The sequence below is a fragment of the Dendrobium catenatum genome, unplaced genomic scaffold (genome assembly GCF_001605985.2).
Source record: "Dendrobium catenatum unplaced genomic scaffold, ASM160598v2 fragScaff_scaffold_1157, whole genome shotgun sequence".
Taxonomy (NCBI): Eukaryota; Viridiplantae; Streptophyta; class Magnoliopsida; order Asparagales; family Orchidaceae; genus Dendrobium; species Dendrobium catenatum.
Window position 1 is genome coordinate 937,789 of NW_021319619.1, and position 23,874 is coordinate 961,662.

The 23,874-nt window shown below is 32.9% G+C and overlaps 1 protein-coding gene across 2 annotated transcripts in view; it reads right to left on the reverse strand.

Moving 5' to 3' along the window:
* The window catches only part of LOC110093672 (DUF21 domain-containing protein At4g14240), a 42,225-nt gene extending 21,623 nt beyond the window's left edge, over positions 1-20,602 (reverse strand). Inside the window, exons 1-8 of one of the 2 annotated variants that reach the window (XM_020818632.2) lie at positions 20,437-20,600; positions 19,972-20,330; positions 15,787-15,863; positions 13,386-13,469; positions 13,174-13,287; positions 3,361-3,447; positions 3,166-3,237; positions 1,345-1,412 (exon numbers count right to left, since the gene is read on the reverse strand). In XM_020818632.2, coding sequence (XP_020674291.1) covers positions 1,345-1,412; positions 3,166-3,237; positions 3,361-3,447; positions 13,174-13,287; positions 13,386-13,469; positions 15,787-15,863; positions 19,972-20,254 — 785 coding nt within the window. In that variant the 5' untranslated portion in view covers positions 20,255-20,330; positions 20,437-20,600. Of the gene's footprint in view, positions 1-1,344; positions 1,413-3,165; positions 3,238-3,360; positions 3,448-13,173; positions 13,288-13,385; positions 13,470-15,786; positions 15,864-19,971 lie in introns of both variants that reach the window. The other variant, XM_028698831.1, reaches the window with a different exon arrangement.
* Positions 20,603-23,874: the final 3,272 nt, after the last annotated feature.

A 23,874-nucleotide genomic window follows, 5' to 3' on the forward strand; every position in this document is an offset into this window, starting at 1 on the left:
CTATTTCAGTTTCATGTTGGCATACAAATTTAAAAAAAAAAGAGTGAAAGTTACTAAAATAATAACCATACAACACAATATGTTGATTCAATGAGTTCTTGAGACTTTATGTAGCTCAATCTTGATTTGATGATAACAAATCATGTTTCAAAGAATATTTTAAGAGATATTGAAGGATATATATACCCCATATATTTCAGTCAATAACAAATGGATGAATGAATGGAAAAACTTTTCATTGTGATATTTTCGTAATGTTTTGAAGTGTAGAAATAAAGTATTCATATAACCGTTCACTTCTTCACAAGCATCATTTTTTATAATATCTTACATCTTTCAACCTCTTAAGATTTTATGCAAGTTTTCGTCATTTTGTATATATTCTCAATCTGCATTAGAGATTCATTAGTAGGTTATATCCTTTTAGTCAACTCCAAAGCTCAAAGGATCTTTGGTTTAAGACTTTATTGCCCCATAGGGATAGGTGTTTGAATTGCACCTATTGATAAAAAGTGCATAGGATGTAAAGATTTCTCTACCTTCTTACCAACTAAATGAGTCAACTTTAGCTGTAAGTCTGGAGTAGTGGAATCCGAATCCGAGTATGGATTAGGCATGGATGTCAATTGATTGGTTCTTAACTACATAAAAATAATATTGTGCAATTTTTACTTTAAACATGGTAATTCAATTTGCAAGTTTATTTCAATTGCTTAGGCTTTGAATATTTATTTATTGATAATGTTATGATTGCTCGTGTGCTCTTATGTAAAGTAGATTATTAACATTTTTCTTACAAACAATATGCTCTCACTTTTAGCATAGACCTATTTAGTTCATCATATCTATATTTAGATTTGCACTTATAACTTTCGTGTTTGTGATTTTTCTTTAATAGTTATACTGAGCAACTCATATTGAGCTTAATAATAATAAACTTACTCACATTATTTTTACTTAGCCTATACCATAATTTAACTTTTATGGTGTCACTTGTAGGATTGAATAAATTACAAACATGTGATCTGATATCTTTGAGTGTAATTATTTATATTGTAGTTGAAGTTTATATGCTCATTTGTATTGTATTAGCTTATCACATTATTTACATCCTGTCTACACTTATTAGAGTATTTAAATTGTATGCGTAATTGATAAATTAATTGCTTTTGTTAGTATTTTAAATCATAAGTATTTGAATTATAAGGATTTCCAAGGAAATCCAAAGTGCAAACCCTTCCCCTTTTCTTGTTTGCCTCAGCTATCATACTATAGGACTTCACATTTAATTATTCTGACAAATCATTGAATAAGAATAGATAATGCTTAAAATTCAACACTCACCAATCCAACTTTGAATTGACATCTAATGAGAATGTTGATTCAATCGGTGTCATAGCTTCCTCAGCAGTCTGTCCATTAGAACAAAGATCTTAAAAGTTTGAATTCGAAAGTTACAGAATATAATATAATAAACAAGAGTCCATGGACTAAAACACTTAAGAACCAATATAGATGTTAGATAAATTTTATGCTATAAAGAAATTTCATGCAGAGTCGATAGCAAGTTAATATGTTTGTCAATTGTTAAAAATGAATGTCAAAGAGTGTAAAAAAAAAGTACCAATTAATTAGCGTCAAAATATAGTTCATGGGATATCATAAGACTCGATATATTTAAAACTAATTTATAGATGAGACTATAAAAAAATCATCAAATTTCATTAAAATTCTGTTACGATGCAGAAAAAAAAAAGAAACTGTTAATTTATTTTAGTGGTTTTCTTTTTTTTTTTTGACGTAAATTAGTCTTTTTTCAGGTTGGCAATGTGTTCGCATAGAGATAAGTCAAGGTAAATTATGATAATTTAATGATAGATTTTAAAAGAAACACAAGTAGGTGAAGAGAAGAGAAGGAAAAAGCAAGAAACAGAAAGAAGTAAGAGAATTAGGAGGAGCTAGATTAGTAATCAGACCGTCCAAAAAGAGATAAAATAAATACTATTGCCTGGAGCATTATAGAAACAAGACTGCTAGTACCATAAGCTCCAATATTACCCTGTCGAACAAATAGGCCCTAACAACAATAGTAAAATTCTATAAAATTGGATGGTCAAACAAAACTTTATTTGCATTACATCTAAGTATTAAGGCTCTGCCTGACTTGAAGGAATTGAAATAAGAAAATTGTTATGGAATTGAATTGAAATTAGTTTTGGCTTGTTTGGTTAATGAGAATTTGTGAAAAATATTTTAAATTTTTGTTTGGGTGATGAAAACTGACATTTGATTTCTTGTATATATGAAGATGATATGCATGTCACAACAATGACACAATAATTTTTTTCTTATTTTCACGAGGATCGGGTAGGGAACTTTCAACAGAAAAATGCATTTGTTCACTTATGTTAGGTTCAATAATTACCCGCAAATCATATTAGAACCAACCACCAAAATGCCCAATATGAAATTGTGAAATTAAATACATTTGCACTCCTTCCGATTCCTTCAAATCAAATATATCCTAAGATTGTTTGGTTTGAAGGAATTGGAAGAGATGAAATGAAAAAGGAATGGAAAATGTTAAGGTACATGACTAGAAATTAGTTTTTACCCATTTGTGTGGTTGACAATTAATTGACTGGCAAATGTTTTGTTCCTTTTTGTTTGGCTGATGAGAAATTGAGTTTTTATTTCCTGTGAGGATGGAAAATGTGAGTCACAGGCTCATAACAATGAAATGATAAAATTTTCTACCCATGTTCATCGGGGTTATGCATGGAATTGTCAATGGAAAATGCATTTGTTCACACTTCCTATGTAAATCAAATTACTTACTAATCACATCCGAACCAAATACCCAACATAAAATTGTGAAGTAAAATGCACTGCATTCCTTTCAATTCGTTCAAACCAAACATAGCCTAAGTGAACTTAACTATCTTGTAGACTCAATCACCTGATTATTGCTTCTTTGGTAAAGTACATCTTAAATGTAAATAATATTATGTTATGGAAAAACAATAAATATTTGATGATACAACAAACAAATAGAAACGACAAGCCATAAATTAAAAAAAAAAAACTTGAATAATTTGAAAAAACAACTCTAAATATATAAATATTATTAGCTAAGAGAGATATCGAATTTTTCATATAACAGACCTTTTCTGTCAAATCAAGAGCACCGCTTATTATTGTTGTTTCATCATGGGTGAGTTCCCCGCCTTTACCAGCCTAAAAAGATTGCACCACAAGAAGGGAATACAATATTAATTGATCATATATGTTGATAAAATTAGTAATTATAACAAGCTTTTTAAACTGACACTAGTCCTCATATAATTGCTTATTTTGTACCTCTTTGCTATGAATAGAGACGAGAACCTTCAACTGAGCACGTCTAAAAATTGCCGAATCACTATGTCCAAGTGCACAATCTAAAAGCTGGAACGATGTTAACAAGTTAAAGATGAACTTAATAAGCTGTCACTAATAGATAAAGGTAACAATGTTGCTGAGAGCAACGTGAAAGGCTGAACAAAACACATTTCTGAAACAATAAATCTGCATTGAGTTTGTCATGCCTAATATAAACACCAAGTTGATCACATGTGAAACCGAAAATAATAGAACCATGAAAGGCAAAGGACTGAAAATTCTACCTACATAAAATAAAGAAATGAAAACAAAAACCATGGAAATAGCTAACAAAGCAAAATGTAATTGGTTGCCATTATTATTTAGCCAACAGCATTATAATAGACCACATGATCCATGATTTAACGGATGTATGGCTGATAACCATGCCCCTGTTATAAACTTGCTTGCACTTTAACAAGAGTACACGTTTTAGATGTCTCGGGTCTATTGTCCAAAATAATAGTGAAATAGATGGGGATATTATTAGTAGAATTCAACTTGGATGGTTGAAGGGGAGGAATGCATCGGGACTATGGTGTGATAGAAACTTAATCCTCAAACTTAAGGGAAAATATTATATGATGTTAGTGAGATTTGTAATTCTTTATGGCGCAGAATGTGGGCCATTAAAAAAGAAGCATAAAATTAAGTTAAGTGTTGTAGAGATGAGGATGTTTAGGCGGATGAGTAGCTTCACTCTCAGAGATAATGAAAAATGAGTATATATGTGTGAAGGTTGGAATGGCTCTAATGGCAGATAAGATTTTAGAGTCTCATTAGATGGTTTGGACATATAACATGTAAGCCTTATGATAACCCAGTTAGGAGAGTTAATGTATTAGATTTGGCTTATGTTAAGAAAGGTAGATGTAAATCTAAAAAGATTGTTTAGAAAATATTAGAAATGACTATTTATTATTAGATTTAAATGAGAATTTGACTCTTAACATGATAGAATGGAGAAGAATGATTCATGTAGCCAACCCTATGTAGTGGGATAAAGGCTTCATGCTTTTGTTGATGTTGTATTTTTTACCATACCCATTGGTTAAAGGCATCTTCTTAATTTTGGATAAATAAAGATTTTTGGAAATATGAACATGATAGCACATGTCAATTAGGTATTTAAATGTCTGATTCTTTGTAGATATGGATTTGGGATAAATATTGTGAATGGGAATATATTCTTTTTTCCCCTTAATATAATAATAAAAGTTGTATACTATTGGAAACCTTTTTAACATGCCACCACATGACAATTAAATACTATCTTTTATGCTGGAATTGCGGATTCAGAAGAGACTTAGACTTAAAATATATTCTTTGTTTTAATTATTTGATGGTACTAAATTGTTGTTAAACATCAAACAAAATGCTGATAGCAACAGTATTGGATTAAAACAATAAAGCTAGAGAAGAAGCAGATTGTTCTTACATATCAATTTATAACATTAGAAACACATGAACTTATTTCATTCAGCAAATGAACTTTTGCACATGTCCGCTCATGCTAATTATGTACAATTTTTTTCTGCTGGAATTGTGGATTAAGAAGACAATTAGATTAATATGATATTCTATTTTTTAATTATTTGATGGTACTAAATTGCATTAAAACATCAAACAAGAACCTGATAGCGACAATGTTGGACTAAAAAGAATAAAGCAAGAGAGTTAGTAAATTGTTCTTACAAATCAATATAAGAAATATATGAACTTAGTTCAGTTTCATCTCATCATATTATTAATACTTTCCATACTCATTAATGACATAAATTAATGGATTTTTTTATTTCTCAATAAGTAACATATTTTATTTAGCATAATTTTTATTTTATTTTTTCTAGTCATCTAAAAAGTAATGATCCTATAAAGATAAAGATATAAAATATTGCTAGATTTTTAAAATGCATATAAATATTTGTATGCAATATTGGTATAAAAATATACGCTTATCTAAAAATTTTCAACTTGTCAAAATGAAGGAAAATTGCTAAGTTCAAGTATAATTTTGTAGATTATAAACATCAATAATATATATAAATATGATTTAAATTTGACCTGTATAATTAAATAAGATGTCAAGTAATAATAAAATATAATTTAGATATGAAGGGAGGATTTTGAAAAAGTGAGCTTGATATATTTATAATTAAAAGAAGGTTTACTAAAAAAAAACTTATGTATAAGAAATATGTTTTTATGGGTAACATGCTATGAGAAACAACACATAAGAATTAAGTGATAAGCAAGTCTTCCCAATGAGGTGAGTACATAAAATTCTATTTTGTAGTAATTAAATTCATTTCCCTTTTAACTTTGATGAACGCTATGCCTTCTTATATATATTTGATGATGATATTCCCACAAATTATTGTTGGAAAATGACTGAAATGAAAACTATTTTTTATGAACCTTTATATATTGGTAGATTCACCTTATTTCCTATAAATGCCAAGTAATTTTTTTTAATAAGTAATGCATGTATAATATAATCTTGTATAAACCTTTACATATTGATAGATTCACTTTATTTCTTACAAATACCATGCAACATATTTTTATAAATAAGGCATGTATGATATAATCATTTCAAGGAATATGATAATTAGAAGTGATTGTATGTGTATGTTAAAATATGGAGTTCAACCTTTTATGGTAATGACTGGAGGTGCGTTGTATCCGTGTGAGATGATTACCTACCATCAAGGGTTAGGTTTGGAAAAGTTTATTGAGATGAATGTGCCTTTAATGGTACAAAATTAGATAGTACTTGTTGACCTACGGATCAAACCCAAAAGAGCAAAAAAGAGAGAAGAAGCTAAAAATCCATCATACATACCTTGAATCCATCGGATCCTCAAAATCGTGCTGAAATCCCGCTGCAAACGGCGCCGCTCCAGTCGATTTCCCGCGATTCCTGCTCAAACTCCGCTCGAGGAGGCTCATTCGCGTCGTTAAATAGTCACCCGAACGGAGCCTTCGGTTGCTCTCCGACTTCGCTCCACACACGACCTCTTCTTCCTCAAGTCCGTCGCCGACTCCAAGCCACCACCAGCTCTCCTCCTCCCGCCGGCTTCTTCACCCAACGTCTTCATCTCCACCGAAGTAGCAAGCCTCCAGTCCCGACATCTTCCCCTGTGCCGATCTCACGGCCTACAGCCAACAGCCGCACCGAGCCTCAGCTCTACCCGAAGCCAACCCGATCTCCCTCAAGGCCTTCCGATCTGCTTGCATAGCCCCTGTCCGATCCTCTCTAAAGGCCGCCCGATCTCTCCTCTTACCCGTGCCCTATCTCCACCTCACTCAAATAAAACTCTGACTCAACCCGACTGAGTCCCAACTCACTCAACTCACTCTGACTCAGCCCTTCGACTCAGTCAACTCAGCACTTCAACTCAGCCGACTCAGTCCACTTAAAGCCTAGCCAACTCACTCACTCAGCCCAACTCAGCCAACTCACTCACTCACCCCTACCCGATTTGAGTCTTAGGTATATATTTTATGTTTATTTTATTTATTACTATTATTATTAATTATTTTTAATTATAATTAATTTATAAAATAATTATAATTAGTTTTAAATTAGTTATAATTTTTATAATTAGTTATATTAATTCTAATTAATTATAGTTAATTAACTATAATTAGTTATTGTTAATTATAACTAATTATTTTAATCATAATTAATTAATTTCAATTATAATTATTTATTATAAGGTATTTATAATTAATTATAATATATGGTTAATTATAATTAAATCTTTATTAATTATAATTAATGATAATTAATTATCATTAATAATAATTAATTATTTTAATTATAATTAATCTAAAATAATAATAATAATAATAATAAATTTGGTTCTTTTATCGATGCTTGCAACGGGCCAGCAAACCCCCAAGGCGCTCACATAGCGTTGAGGGTGGGAAATCAGTGCGATGCTTGCGACGATTTAAGGATCCCTCTTCAATGCTAGCAACGAACCAGCAAACCCCCGAGGCGCTAAAGTAGTGTTGTAGGGCGGGAAACCGGTGCGGCGCTTGCGGCGAAGGGAATAAAAAAAATGTGTTTTTGTTTTCTTCTTTATTTTTATATAAGTGCCCCAGAACACCCACGTGGTGTAGAGGGGGGAAATCCTGCTTATTTCTAACACCTATTTTCTTCTTATAATAAACAAACCTAAAAACCCTTAAATGCTCACGTAGCAGGCGGGGATAAAAAAAATTTCATTCGCGACCGCGGTGTCATTTTTGACACCTACCTGAAGCGCTCACGTAGCGTCGATGGGAAAGGTTGCCTCCTAGTTTTTCCCCTAAACGGGGGAGACGCCAGGAGGCTGCCGAAATTTGGATCAAAGATCCAAGGACTTTGAACAATGTTTGGACAATAACATAAACTCAAATTTGAACTCAAATGATAAAGAACTTGGTGCAAAGAGCTTGAACCGAAAAAGACTACAAGGACACAAATTAGAGTTTGATTTGAACAATCATGCAGTACTTGAGCTCAAGCTTAAAATGAACCTGAAAAATATAAGAGAATTTGATTGAATTCAAGAGAACAAGTATAAGAACATTGACTTGGGATTGTAGTTTTGAACAACTACAAGAGAACTTGCACTAGAACTGGAACTCTACAAAAACAATAGAAGACTTGAGTTGTACAACATGAGACTTGAATTTGAATCATATCACTAAGCTTTTAATAAAGATTAAGGAATGATCATTTCAATTTGTAAGCAAGTGCCAAATGGATTTGTGGAGAATTTTGGAACAAATCTCAACATATGACAAGGGACTTGTGAAGGAGAGCATCCAAGCATGGTCAATGTGCAAGCAAGAATCAAATAAAAATACAACTAAATAATGCTGAATGAGCTTGTGGTACTTCTTGTTTTCAAGCAAAGACTCACACACAAAGTCACTACAAACTTTGGTATAAAGCTTATTTGAGCAATCTCATCATGCATGATCCAAGTCTTTTTTTTTTATGTGGCAACAAAGGACTTGTGCCAAGACTTCAAATGAGTAAGATTTGCCCATGAGCAAATGAAGAACTTATGAGGATCATTCTACATGTTATAAGCCATGAATAACGATAACAAATTTTGATTTGAAGGATGGTCAAGGTGCCAATCAATGATCCAAAACATTCAGATGAACATCCATTCATGAGATTAAAGCAAATTGTCATCTTCAACCAATCAAGCTGCGAGCATGGAGAAGAAACTTGTAACACAACCATTCTTCTTGTAGCTGAGGATCAAAGACTTGTAATAACACTAATCAAAATCCTACAAACATATGCAAGAAACTTATGGTGGAGGCAATGACATGTTTGAAAGAGACATGCAACAAGTGAGATATCAATAGACCGCCACATTGATTGGAATGTAGATGATGATTAAAGCTCTGTATTATTTGATTGAACGTTAATAAGCATAAAAAGCTTGAAATCAGAACATGATTGATAAGGAACAAGAACTGTGAGCTAAACTGTGAAATGTTGGACCCCACTTACAATATGCAGGCGTGAAATAAGGTTAAGATTCTCAAATACATGAAACAATGTGTTGTAATGACTAAGACCACAACAAATGCAAGAAACTACGAGTTAAGGCAGGAGATTAGTTGGTACACTATGATCCGCCTACAAAAAATCAACAAATAGTGTACGACAGTCTACCTGTACGAAGAAACAAACAACTGATCCAGAAGCTGCTACGCCACGCCACCGGATCTGCAACATTCGTACAAGCAGACAGAAGGCGTCTATTCTAAGAATATCCCCGCACGTGCACAATAGTTTGTATATACATAGGCACACTAAAAGGGGAAAATACAATCCAAACCCGCAAGGGCCCCGGCGAGCGTGTTATTGGTACACACGTGACGTCTAGGGATGCTGCGCGGGTTGACAAGTGAATTCATGTTCGAAACCGATCCTTCTATATGGGTCAATAGAAGTCGACAGGGTTCGAACCATTAAGCAAATATAAAGTTGTGGCGACCGGTATATTTGCTTTAAAACATTCATATTAAGCCTTCAAGGCCTACAACAATATGAATTCACTAATAAAGACACGAAACTTACGAAACCCGATCATCAGTCAATAACTCGACTGAGTTGACAAGGTTCAAGCTACAAATAGAAATGACCCCAAACACCCCGATGATGGCCGTGTTGAATGCAGATCTCAACCGGAGAGGTCCCCAAATATTCCAAAGCTTCATCCAAATATCCACGAAAATCCAAAAATCCACAAAATCCAAAATTCCAGAAATCCCAAAATTCCAAAAAATATTTAAAATTGAAATTATCCATCCATACTTAAAGCAAAGCCCATCCACCTTCCGTAACAGTCTGCCGGGGTGGACAAATTCAAATAAACTCTAGCTCACAAAGAGCCAAATGCCTAGTCGAAAATATCACTAGGATCCATTCTCAAACAATCTCTTGCAGTAATGACATGGTATGTGTCCTCTAACCGGCAGTTTCGCCGCCAAATGGCACTGCAGGTAAACGGTTATGACTTGGGGCCCTCTGAACCGAGTGGTTTTGCCGCCAAATGGCACCATAGATAGCGGTTATGGCCAGAGCCAATACGCTCCTTAGTGACATCAAATCTTTGAGATATGAATCAATAGGATATGATTGATAGGGCACAAAGCCCTCTGTTAGCTAAGGTGGATTCAAATTTGTCCCCTTAGGCAAATATTCCCCACAGGTCTACAAGGTCCCCTTGGACGAAGCAACCCATGGCTGCCGATAAGGATCCTTCTGTCAGGTTGGGACGACTACCTCCTCTGACTAAGTAGACCAGGGACCACGATGGCCCGGGATGACGGAACCATGGGATCTTGATCGGGTCCATCATCCATTCCCCCACCATCAACTTTAAGTGCAGGATGGTGAAATTTATACTTTAAATATAAAATCTTCAAATTCTCAACTACTTTCCAAAATTCCAAATAACCAAATTCATGCTGCTACTATATGCCAGATAACACGTATCTCTATACGTATCTGATCGACGACTAGCCTTAATCGAAAGTTCTCTCTCGTGATCGGGAGGGTAATTAACTATAGGGGCTTGCGCCTATAGGAAACCAGATCTCAGATCATAAAGTCCTCGCAAAATGAGGGCGAAATCTCTAGGTAGTGTCTTATCTACAAACCCATCTGCCTTCCAAAATTTACCTCGAAACTTATTATGTTAAAACTCCCCCTCGCCGAATAGAAAGAAAACCGTGAGCAGGGAGGCCGGGGCCGAATTTTCGGAGCCCACAGTACTCCTATGACAAGTGTATTAAATTTTAAAATAAGGCATTAAAATTTTATAATAAAGAGAGCTAATATATGATAGTACCACAATTGAGACAAATATTAATGCATCTTTATTTACTGCCTTTGATAAAGCAATATGTTATAATTTACATATAATATTTACATGCATATTGCCTCCTAATTTTTGAATTATTATGATTTAAAAATATAATTAGCCAATAAATTGTTTAACTCACTTATATAGTTTATAATTATTTTCAAAGAAACATTTCCTAACTTAAATGGGTGAAAGAAGAGAGTACGTTTATAGCAAAAGAATAACAGCATGGGATAGGTATTATAATGCAATTATGTATCAGTTTTCATTTAAAAATACATATTCTGAAAAAAATACTAATGCACTTTAATAGATAATTTTAAATAAAATTTCATGCTTTTGTAGGCTCTTATAAAATTGAATAATATGTTTGAAAAAAGTTTTAGAAAGACTTGTGATGTAATTTAAATTTAGGTCCAACCATCTATTTTCGCTTTGATACTCCATGTTTTCAGGTCGACATTTGACGGAGAAAAGCATTTGTTTAAAGGTTTCAAGGCCTTCTGAAGAGATATTCAAAAGCTTGAGGGAAGCTGCACAATCTCGGTAGTGATTAAAATAAAATTACAGAATGATAGAAACCTCAAATAATAAACAAGATATTATAATCAATATGAAATTCGAGTGAAATAACTAAAACGATCTTGGGATCTCAAGAAATAAATTGCATATTGCCTTAGTTTAATTCCCCTTTAGTTTCCATCCATAAGAACTTAACCTTGCCAAATGATCAATGAGGCTATTTTAAAAATAGATGAAAAGAAAATCAAAGAATAAATTACAAAAAAAGTCCCTAACATAAAAGAGAATCTTCATTTTAGTCTAAGTTTCTTAAAAATGGCCCATGAGTCCCTCTTTTTTTTTTTTGAAGAAATGACCCATGAGTCCCTCACAGACAAATTCTTATATGTAAAGTCCCCTGGCTGCAGTTTTGATGTAGGCAACATTTGATGCAAGTCCCTTTGACTAATGTTTATCATGGATTCATCATGGATAACAGAGCTTCCACCTCCAATGAGGTCAATGGATCCATACAAACTCATGTAGATCCACACGACAAAGTTCCAATTCCCATGCAAAAGCTGTAGAGACGCCAGCAGCTACTCCAATCAATTTAGCAATTGCAAGAGAGATGGTTATAGTGAGTTTTCAAGTGCTGGATCACCATCTCTGGTTGATCCTTTGGCAGTTTTAGGGGTAGATGCTCTGCATCGACTTTTCATTTGCAATGATGTTGACAATTCTAATGAGGTCAACTAAATTTCCTTGTAGATCCAAAATCCCACTCTTCAATCAAACTCTAGCGTGGGGCTTCCATGGAACTCATCAAGCAAATCCATGATAATTTCTTACAAATTGCTCACTATTGGCATTGTTTGCCCCTCATCTCCCTTCTTTCTACTTGAATTCATCCACAACCACAAGAAACATAGCATCACAATCTTTCTTGAACTCTCACTCTACAACGAGAATAACGATATACTCATCAAGGGTGATGATTTCAGGCATATGATGAGGGAGTTCTTAGGTGGTAAAAAAATGCTCACTACCATCTATAAGGCATGCATTGAAATATCTAAGAAATTCCAAATAATAGATACAGTGTAATTGATGTTGGCAATTGAAGTAATGAAAGGTCAATCTCAAATAGACTTGATGAGCATGTTTGGATATCGCAAGCCTCTTGACCATGGCATGACTCCCCCTATAAGGCCCAACTTCAGCCAACAAGCTTACATGAATTTTACTAGCTTGCAAAAAAGTACATTTATAAATATTTGAATTTTGTGTTGCGGACAAATCTGAAACAATGAATATATTTGGGACACAATTTTTTATAACATTTAAATTTAAGTCGAAGTTATGTCAATGAGTTAAATTAAGGGAAAATTTAACATCTTTAGCAAAAGAAAAACCTCTATAAAGACCTGCATTTAACACCTCAATGATCGATTTGTAAAAGCATTAGGAACCAAAGGAGAAAATTTTTAAAATTTTGGATTGCTTTGAAGCATAGTTTATAATCCAGATTTAAGTGATACCCAATAAACCCCTTGTATAAGGCTAAACTAGACGTATTTAGTAACTATATCATTTAATTAAAACAGATATATGGCCCAGCAGTTGGGAATAAGATATTTACATCTTTGCACCAAAATATGATTCCCATTTACACTGAAAAAAATTATTCAGGCCTTAGGAAACAGCTCCTACAATTCAGTAAGAACCAGCAGGTTAAGCAGGTTCGATAGTCAATTGCACATATATTTAATCTAATTATAAGTACACCCTAGATAATGAGTTTAGTTAATCCAATTGTTACTATGAATATGATTTCAAAAAAAGTTAATGATTCAGATACCTTTCCAATTGGATAAGCTACTGGATAGCAAATGACCATTAGGATGCGCACAAGCCAAACAAAATTTGCACCCACTGCTAAACCATATCTTGTGCATATGGCTTGAGGAATAACCTGCAAATGAAAACAGAAACGAGCAATAATTTCTAGGCCAATAAATGTTCCAGGCAATTCCAACCTCGAAAAAACATAATAAAAGTGAAACAACATACCTCTCCAAAAGCCAGAACAAATGTTACAGACAAGATAACTGCAAGAACTGGATGAAATATCTTATCAAGAAATATAGGAAGGGCCTGTATTTGCAAGTAATTCAAGAAACATAATATCAATATTAAATTGTTGATGTCATAAAAGCCTCTCGTAAAGTATGAATGGAAAATAAGAATTCATGAAAGCCAACCTGATGTGGGACAAAGCTAATTATGATGTAAATGATAGTTATAGATGTTAATGAAGAAAAGAATGCTGATGAATACTATAAGAGAAGTGGGATCAATTTTGAAGAAATCCATACAAAGGATATTAAAAGAATGTTCATGCAAAAAGAAGAATATTGAGAGAGGGAGAGAGAACGAGTGCTATGTGCCTGGGAAGGAGTAGAGGTCAAAAACAGTGAGTTGCTATGACGACTGCAACTTTATAAAAATTCTTTGAATAGCTATTAGCTTCATTTACTTGAGATCTAAACAGGTTTGGTTATATATACAACGAAGGATAGAAGACACACCAATTGAATGGGTAGATAAAATCATTGTTGGTAGATTAGAAAGAAAGAATAGACCAAAGGTAATTAAGATTGAAATCGTGCAAAAGGATTTACATAAAATAGATGTCATATATCATGCAACACTCAACAAGAGTAAAAGACATACCAACAAAATGGGTAGATAAAATCAATGTCTGCGGATGAGAAAGAAAGATTAGACCAGAGGCAATTTAGATAGAAATCAAGCTAAAAGATTTGCATAAAATAAGATGCCATATATCATGAAAGAACATGAATTCATGAAAACTACTATAAATAGTTGGGATAATACAAATAATGATGATGATGATGATTATGTGGTAAATAAATACATGCAGTTGTAACCATCATTCAACTCAGCCAACCTTAAAAAAAAAATCCTTCATCAATAATACAGCTTACTACATTCTTCCTACCAATCCCTGGCTTTTCATCACCATCCATTATGCTTCAAAACTGTTTAAGTTCAACTTTTCATTATTTATTGGTAATGCACTGTCCTATGAGTGTTTTTCAGCTAAAACCTCAAAAGTTGTAATGACACCCTTAGCTAAGAGTAAGGATTCATTTGGGATGGATTTTTTAATGCTTCTTGAAGTAGTTTTTTAGTATAAAAATTAAAATTTTTTACTAGAAAGCTGCTTCAAGAAGCAGTAAAAAAGCCGTCCCAAACGAAGCCTGAGTCTTTCGTTAAGTGCTTCAACTTTGTCGTAGTGATAAGTGCTTCAACTTTGTCGTAGTGATAACCTACCTACCTAAGAATCGATTGTTCATCAAATTATACTTTCTTCCTAGAGATCCCGGATGCTTCATCAGAATCCCATTCATATGCTTCAAAACACTTTTTAAGTCCATCTTTTCACTATTTATGCATAATTCACTGTCCTTTCAAGTATTTTTCAGCACATAACTCTAGAGTTATAATAATAATAGCCCACCTAAGAATAGATTGTTCATCAAATGATTCTTATCCCAGTTCTGGCAATAATAATGTCTAAACTTCAGATTTTACGTTCATGTAGAAAATCTATTAATTCCTGCAGTAGTAAAGAGAGACCAATCTTTTACGAAATGCCTAGCAACGATCCATCTCTCAAAATCATAATGAGATGAAAACGTGTGACAACCTAAGGGTATCATACAAGTAAAAAAAATTCCTCAGGTTTATAATTATTAACCAACTTCTTATTTTCAAGTAAGAATAGCCTCAGTAGAACTCGGAATGCATACCAAATGAAAAGCATACAATGCAATCATGAACTTCAGGAAGAACAAACAGTCAAGAATGCATATGATCTATCCTCATCTAAAATTTTTCGTAACAAACTAAGTCATGCCAAATATAAATGATTGATGTAGATTGTAGAAAATAAATTACTTCCTACAGTACAAAGAAAGCAACCCTTGACTACAAGCCTGGCAAGATTTATCTAAATAAATCATAATGAAATGAAAACGTGCGATACACTAAAGGTATTAGTAAGAAAAAAAAACCTCAGTTTTATAATTATTCACCAACTTTCTATTTTCAAGTAAAATTCTTTACCAAGAATAGCCTGAGTACAAGTTGGAATGCATACCAAACAAACAGCAAACAATGCAATCATTAATATCATGAAGTAATAAACATGCAGGAATGCTTATAATCTATCCTCATTTAAACATTTCCACGAAAAACAAAGTAATGCCAAATATAATGGGCATAATATCCTTTATCATCTGCCATGGCTGATTGACAACATTACCACATTATCCTCCTTCAGTTAACTAACTTCACATCAAGAGAAGTTTTCAATGTTTAAGTTTTGCATTACTCCATTTTTTAATAAATAGCTCAACCAAATTGAGGACATGTAAATACATACCTCCATGGCAGCAGAATTACACAATAGCAAAGTCACCAGAAGTTGGTGTTGTTTTTGAACAACGGGAAGAATGGTAGCTGCAGCAAAAGACCAATTTAATAAATGTCAGACCATCTTGCAAAAGTTTGATGATGTGAAGGGTAAAAAAAAAGCACATCATGTATTGGCTAGTTGTATTGGCTAGTTTTAGAAAGGCAACAATAGTTAGTAACCCTTAAATCATAAAATCAAGAAGTACCGATCGGTAAAAAAAACATGCAAGCTAATTAACTATAATCTAGTTATGATTCCAATGCCTGCAATCAAAAGTAGGGCTAGGACTTGCAACGGATATCATGAATCCTAATATTGTATACTTTATTCAGAAGCCATTGAAAATGTCTTTGTAAGGATACAAGTTTCTACAAGAAAGCAAAGTTGACGCACTAAAGTTAGAAAGACCATGTATAACAAAAAACTGAAATAATTGAGACAACTTTATAAGGCATGTGAAGTACGGACACTGATATAAGACACAAACCCAACAAGAAAAAGAGTATATAACAATTGTACAAATTTAGATATAATATGTGTTTTTCTAATAAATTATTAAAACATGTAATCAAAACACATAATATCATTATTTTCTACCAACAAACAGCACAAATGATATAAAAAATTTAACGATAAAAATTTCAACATTGATTTAATTATAATGAATATGTAGTAGGATAAAAGCCTAATGTTGTTTTTATTGTATTGATTTAATTATAATTATATTTCAATATTTCATCAAATGAATTTAATTTTTAACAACACAAACATTAGCATCAATTATGAGAACTGATTTTGTCAGCGGAAATATTTTCTAGACAAAATTTCAAAACCTTAAAGAAAAATCTATAAACAAGATAATAACACAAAATATAAATACATTGATACATCACTAATTGAAGCCAATACATTGACGCAACAATCATCATTACCCCTAACGACAATGTCCTCTTCAATAATGCATTCACCATCATCATCAATAGCCTCATCCTAACTATTCAGGGTCATACTTTATGAGTAAGTATTTTTCATTGATGTATCACAGCTGATTGCTTGATATGTTAAACCTATTCTCCGTAAATCATTTTGAACAGCTTCTATAACATTAGATCTACCTACATATGAATATCCTTTATAAGAATCTTCATTTGAGTATGCTCTTTGTAGATGACACAAATTGATATCTACTAAAATAAGTGAAAAATTAGCACTAGGGAAGAAATGTTTGGAAGATAAAGGATCTATAACTAGTAGAACAAATGAAGAGATATGATATATAATTTTAGAATGTGTGATATTAGTAATTATTAATCAATATTATAAGAAGATAAAGTAATACTTATATGACTTAAGTTTAAGTATCTTGGATCTATTATTGCCCTAATCGCCATTTTATAGTTTTTCCTTTAGATCTCCATTATACCCCCTTATAACATAATGCTCCTCAGACATTTTCCCTTTCTATCCATCCTAAAGAATTTTTACATCATCTATTATCTCCATTATCTTGTACAATTGATCCAAGATACTTAAACTTAGGACATCTAGGTATTATTTTATCTTCTAATAATATTGATTAATAATTACTAAGATCACACCTAAAACTATATCATATATCTGCATTTGTTCTATTAATTACAAATGCTTTATCTTCCAATCATTTCCTCCATAGTTCAAATTTTTCACTTATTTTAGTAGATATCAACAAAATAAAATTATGTCATCTACCTATAAGCATAATTTGTGGCATCTCATATTAAATATTCTTTAAAAGAATCTTCATAACCAATAAAAAATATATGAACTCAATGTTGATCTCTAATGTAAAGTTACTATAATTAGAAACTCTTGAGTTAGTGCTCCTTTAGATATATCTTTAAAAACATCAATATAGCTTTCACACATATATTTTTGCCTTAATGCACACAAAATTCTTGTGGTATTCGATGATGTCTTCTCAAGATAAATAAAAATCATATGAAGACTCAATTTTTGCTCTCTATATTTTTCTATTAGTTGTCATAACATCAAAAATTTATTTCAAAGTTGATCTTCCAAGCATGAAACCAAATTAATCCTCGTACAATTAATGTAATTTTTTAAAAGCCATGTTCTATCACTCTCTCCCATAACTTTACTAGTTAACACATAAGTTTGATTCTTCTATAATTAGCACAACCTTGACTCATTTGTTCTTAAATATTGTTACCAGAATACACCTTCTCCAATCATTTGACATCCACTTGTTTTTTAAAATTATAGTGAAAAAAATGTCAATCAATTCATTGTAATATCTTCAATTTTTTCATAACCCTTAAAATCTTAATGAGCATCTCATCTAGACCTGAAGCCTTACCTTTATACATTTTCATTATAGCCAATTTCATCTTACTTTTTTAATCAATCTATAATAAACTTCATTATATAGTTTATTATGTTTTTTCCAAAATAATTTATTCATTTAAACCCTCATTCAAAACTTATCAAAATAGTATTTTCATCATTGATATCACCATCTTTAATCAAGATTCTAAAATTCCATTTTTAATGCCTCTAACTTGACAGTGTTTAGATCTCTTGCCCTAGTGATCATTTCTCCTTTTATTCTTACTTCGCAGTAAGCCTATTATATAAATCACCAAAAAAGAAGGCAAAGGCCAAACAGAAGTGAATGCAAGACCTCTTTCAGTTAGGGAGGTAGGGGAGAGCTCTTGAAGACTAGAGAGGTGGAAAATTTAAGTATGAAACACTCATTATTGGCCTCTGAATAGCCCATTTATCCTTGTTGATATCAGTTGGACACTTACACATATTTTGTGAGTTTAGAAGCTCTAGAAAGCTGGTCCGAAGCTAGAATCGAGGAGGCATGTTGAAACAAATAGCCAAATTGCTTATCAAGAATTAACAAGATTTAATAGTTCTCATTCCAAACAGTTTTTAATTTTTAATCCTTTTAAGAATTAACAGGATTTAATAGTTCTCATTCCAAACAGTTTTCAAATTTTAATCCTCTCAAGATTTATTAAGGGGACATATTACACAATTTTTAGCTATTACACACTTTAAGAACATAACTAAAAAAAATTTGGGCAAAATTTAACTTAAAACTTAATTAAAAAAACTACTATTTTTTTTTCCTCTAACGCTATCACTTGCCAGCTACTCTACTCTCCTGACTCATCTTCTTCTATAGCAGAGTCAACTTCCTGCACTTACAATGGCTTTAGCATCATTCTCCAATCATGGCTTTGTTGGCCTTCGCCTTACATCATTGTTAACCACTCTGACATTAACCTCTCCTTCCTCAACCTTAATTCCCTCATCTCATTCATCTAGTCCCCTCAAGTTTGTATAAATCCCTTATATGCTACCTCTACAAGGAATTCCCACATCCAGGATTTAACTCAAAATGGGAAGAAAATGGGATTTAAAGAAATAGCAAGATTTAGGTGATTGCTCAAAAAAATTGTTTGACAAGATTTGGCCAAAATGTTGGCTCAACCTTAGTTAATTCCTACAACCAAACAGTCCCTAAATCTGAATTTTCCCGATTTGCTAAATCCTACATGTACCTAAACAGCTCTTAAGATTTCCTGTTTCTTCCCCAAATATTTCAAACTCAACCAAACAACCAAGGAGTTGGCTAGATTTAAAATTTAGGCATCCAGATTTACTAAATCCCACTTGCATAGGACTTAATCAAAACCAACTTTACTAAATTCTACCAAGAACCAAACAGGCCCTTAAGGTTGTGCTTTATTACTGTCCAGATTTCCATGGTTAATCCCTCTAGAAAGCAATAGTGGCGTGGGCACCAAGCATTAATATATGTGTGGTCACTCTTTTTATAAGTTGCATAGTGCCTTTCTGTAGAGTTAAAAGGAAGATTCTGCACGATTCAAAATATTCAGATGGTGAAACCATCCTAGCTGTACATGCATAACCATTAGCAGTTTAAAGAACACCCATTTACATATATGGCAACTGTCTGAATTGTATAGTGCGTTTCCAGGGATTATAATGGGGATTGTGTGGTGAAATCATCCCTTGCTCAGCATGCATAATCATTAGCACGTCAAAGAACGACCCTTAAAACATCTCTAGTAGGGATGGACAAAAATGTATAAGAGGAAAAGAAATTAGTAAACGCACCTGCCTGCCGCTTCTCAGTTGGTGTTCCGCTGCGCTGCAGAATCTCCAGCTCGACGAGGCCCAGCGACATGAGACCAAGGGTAAGGCCCGACATAATTCCGGCGAAAAGCACCAGAACACACGAGATTCCCGCGTACACGAACCACCAAATCGAGCAGAACGGGATGTCTGCCCCAAGAGCGATCACGCCGCCTCTGCCGGCGGAGGCTCCACCACTCCCGCCGCCCGTGGCCGCTGCCACCGCCACCATTCTTGCCACCGCAATCGCATTGGAAGCCAGCATCTCAAAGATGCGGTAATCGCCCCGAAATCCTGATCCCTCTCTTTCTCTCACCCCGCACAAACCTCCACAAAATTGACTGAAATCGAGACAAATTTGTAGAAACGAAATATAAAACTATTCTTTTAAGGTGTGATAGGACAACAATACTTCATGTGGATCTGGTCAATGATCGCATGCACAACCTCTCACATGGAGTCTTGGAAGCGTCGCACGGACGCCGGATGACACGAAGACGGCGATGCAGTTGGTACAAGCAAGAAGACAGAGAATATCCCGTTAGCCGTGAAGGGGAGCCAAAGCGAGAGATGCTATGTACCAAGGCCTACAAACATTGCATGTCAAGATTTTCTATTTAATTCTAAAATGATGGCTGATTTATTAGTATCGTCTTCATGTGAGTAAAGAAGTAAAAATGAGTCCTAAATAAGCCAATATAGCCGGGCTCAATATTTAATTAGATAACTATGAAACTTTGAGAAGGAGAAAAGTTTTTGCTGAGTTTATGATGAAAAATAAATATGCAATGGAGTCTAATTGCCTACAAATCATTTGATAGCTATGCAACTATCTAATAAAAACTTATAAACTAAACAATAAGAGTCTGTTTGGCACGATTGCAATTTCAATAATATGTTTATAAATATGTTGTTATGGGAATGTAAATTTTGCTAAAGTTATTGTACAAAGCAGCTCTCTAGTATAAAAATTTCTTGAAAGCAGTGAAAAAACGGTAGCCAAATAAAAATAATGTTTACGATTTGAAAATCAAAATAATAAAAATAATATCACAAATGAAATCTAAATCTTATTTACTATTATACACTTCACATGTGACTAACGTGAATTCTTATTTTGGATGCAAATCAAAGCAACCCTTATGTTAGAAAATAGAGGTGCTTCAATTTGAATAGTGTCACAAAAATATATAAACTTCAATGAATTGAAGTATGGAGCATAGAGTCCACAACTTCTTCAAGAAAGCTCATGCTCTAATAAGGGACAGTAGGCACATTCACAAAGTTTGAGATAATTATCTGTGAAATAACCAAAAAAATTATCTTCTATTCTAGCTATGAGGATCTCCAAGTGCATTCTCAAAAATTATAATAAATGTGCATGATATAACTCGAAGCGCGTGATCGAGTCAGGCTCAAGTTTGCATGAGCTCAAATTTCTTATCAAATAGGATTTTAAATTCTTTTATAGGTTATGTAATCTAAGCTTGATTTATCACTCAAGGAGAAAATATGGCTAAACCAAATGAGCTCGATACCTCTCTTAAGCATATTTGTAATATATCCTTTATGATATACACTTTTCTCCCCAACTATCTCCTAAACCCACTCCTTTATGATCATAGTCACAAGAGCTTTTGGTCTATTTCCTCATAAGGATTACAAGCCATCATCCATTGAGCGGCTAGGGTTTTAGTTAAGTGCCTCTCCTACCTCCACTTTGTTTTTTGGCTCGAGCTATCTCTTCCAACTATAATTCTTAGAAGGTAAGATTCACATGATTTCTTCCTATTCATCCGTGCTTTTTTAGTAGAACTCACGAGTTATAAGAAATGTTTTATCAAAATTTGTTTAATTTCTTAATAGATTAAAATTAATTTTCATATGAATTAAACTTAAGTTAAAAAAGCTAAAAAACTTTACCAGTTTATAATAGTTTATCTTTTCCATCAATACATTTGAAGAATGATATGTATAATAAATTTTTATTTAAACAAAATTAAATACTTTTTTAAATAATTATAGAAGCAATACAATACATTTGGTTGAAGGAGGTAGTGTTAGCTATTCATACTCAAGTACAAAAATCAAGCATTCCTTACACTTGATTAAGTTAAACTTGTTTTATATCGCATAGAATTCCTACTAAGGTATTGATTTTTGACTTCATATGAAGAGTACGAGCTACATTATGACTCTCAATATAGTCCCTCCATAACTTTCAGAATAGTAGATGATGAGAACACAAGGACATGCGAAGAAAAAATTTTGATGCAATAAGTCTATAATTTAGAGAACATACAGATGAGTCATTTAACATCAATATGCAAAACTTCTATGAATGAATATGTGCAGCGTAACAACCCATTTGGGATGGGTACACTACTCATCTAATAAAAATAGTTTAGTAAAACTTTCTTTAGTGAAGAATAGTACAATATAAGTTAGTTTAATTAACCCGTTATTTATTTTAATATTATTTCATGAGCAATTTATCCTTTATGATATACTTGTAGTTATATTTAATTTTTCTCATGTTATACATTTTGAATTTCATATATTGCAAAAATTAATTTTCTTGTATTTCAAGATTTCTATTTATAATTCAGTGCAATTTTTTATTTATGTGCAACATTAAAATATATGTAATGCTAATTTAATCTATCATATTTTCATTTTAGATGACTTCTGGTGATGAGCCTCATCTCATATCAATCACCTCTATTTTTAGTCGACGAAAGAAATTGACTACAAGCTCAGCATGGGCCAAAACTAACTGATCAAGGACAATCAGGATCTCAAACTATCACCACAACAAGCCAAAATACTCATTTTCCTACTACGATTAACACTAGCCCACAATTCCCATCCCCAGTTCCACCCACTTTTATCTATATTGCTCTTTACTATCATCACAGAATGTTCCATCCATATATCCTTGTTTGTCTTACAAATAACCTTTTTATTACCTACCTCTATCATGGCCACATTAAGCTAGGCCATCTACACCTGCTAAGCAAAGGGTTGAGGGATGCATGTACAAGAGAAAATTATACGGATTAGGCTCAAAAGTCTACGTATATAAGCCATACTCATCCGACTCAGCATCATGTGGAGATAGCAACGTTGAAGAGATAATCAGCTGGAGGGTGGCAGCTATAAAAATATCTAAAGTCAGTAGAAGATTTTAAAAAGAAAAAAAAAACTTTTTCCTTCTCATTTCGGCTAACAAATACGTTATAGAGAGAGAGAGAAAGAGAGAGAAAAGCTTGAGACTTGGAGGCCACGGAGCAATTTTCGTCAGTCGGGCCAGTTGGGATAATATCTCATCTCGCTATAAGTAACATTTGCCCTATTTTTTATTTTAAAATTTTTTGTTTTTGATATTTCTCTTATCAAATTTGTGTTTCCGTAACAAAAAAAAACACGAATAATTTATATTGGCAAAACTTTCAGCACTTAATTTTTTGTATATTTTAAAGATCATGATTATGGATATTTTGAGTATTTATTTGATTTTTTTACTCGGTGATTTTGAAAATACAATGATTTTTGTCTGCCTCATAATTTATTTTGACCTCTAAAAATAGTAGTGTAGTACAATAAAAGTTTTAAAGCATCATTTTATACAATTTCTAATATTTTGATAATTTTTTTGAAAATATGTATTTTGCATAATAGGATTCTTTGTTGTCTATCATTATGACATTTTAGCATCTTCTTAATTAAGTTCAATTATGCATTATTTATTGCAATGCATTGAAAATGAATAGCTGGTTGCTATTATTATTATAGTATTGTGATAATAATATGCGTGTGTGAAACAAATAAATAAAGATTAGTTGAACCGTTGGTCGGAGACTGATTGACCTGTACATGATGGTG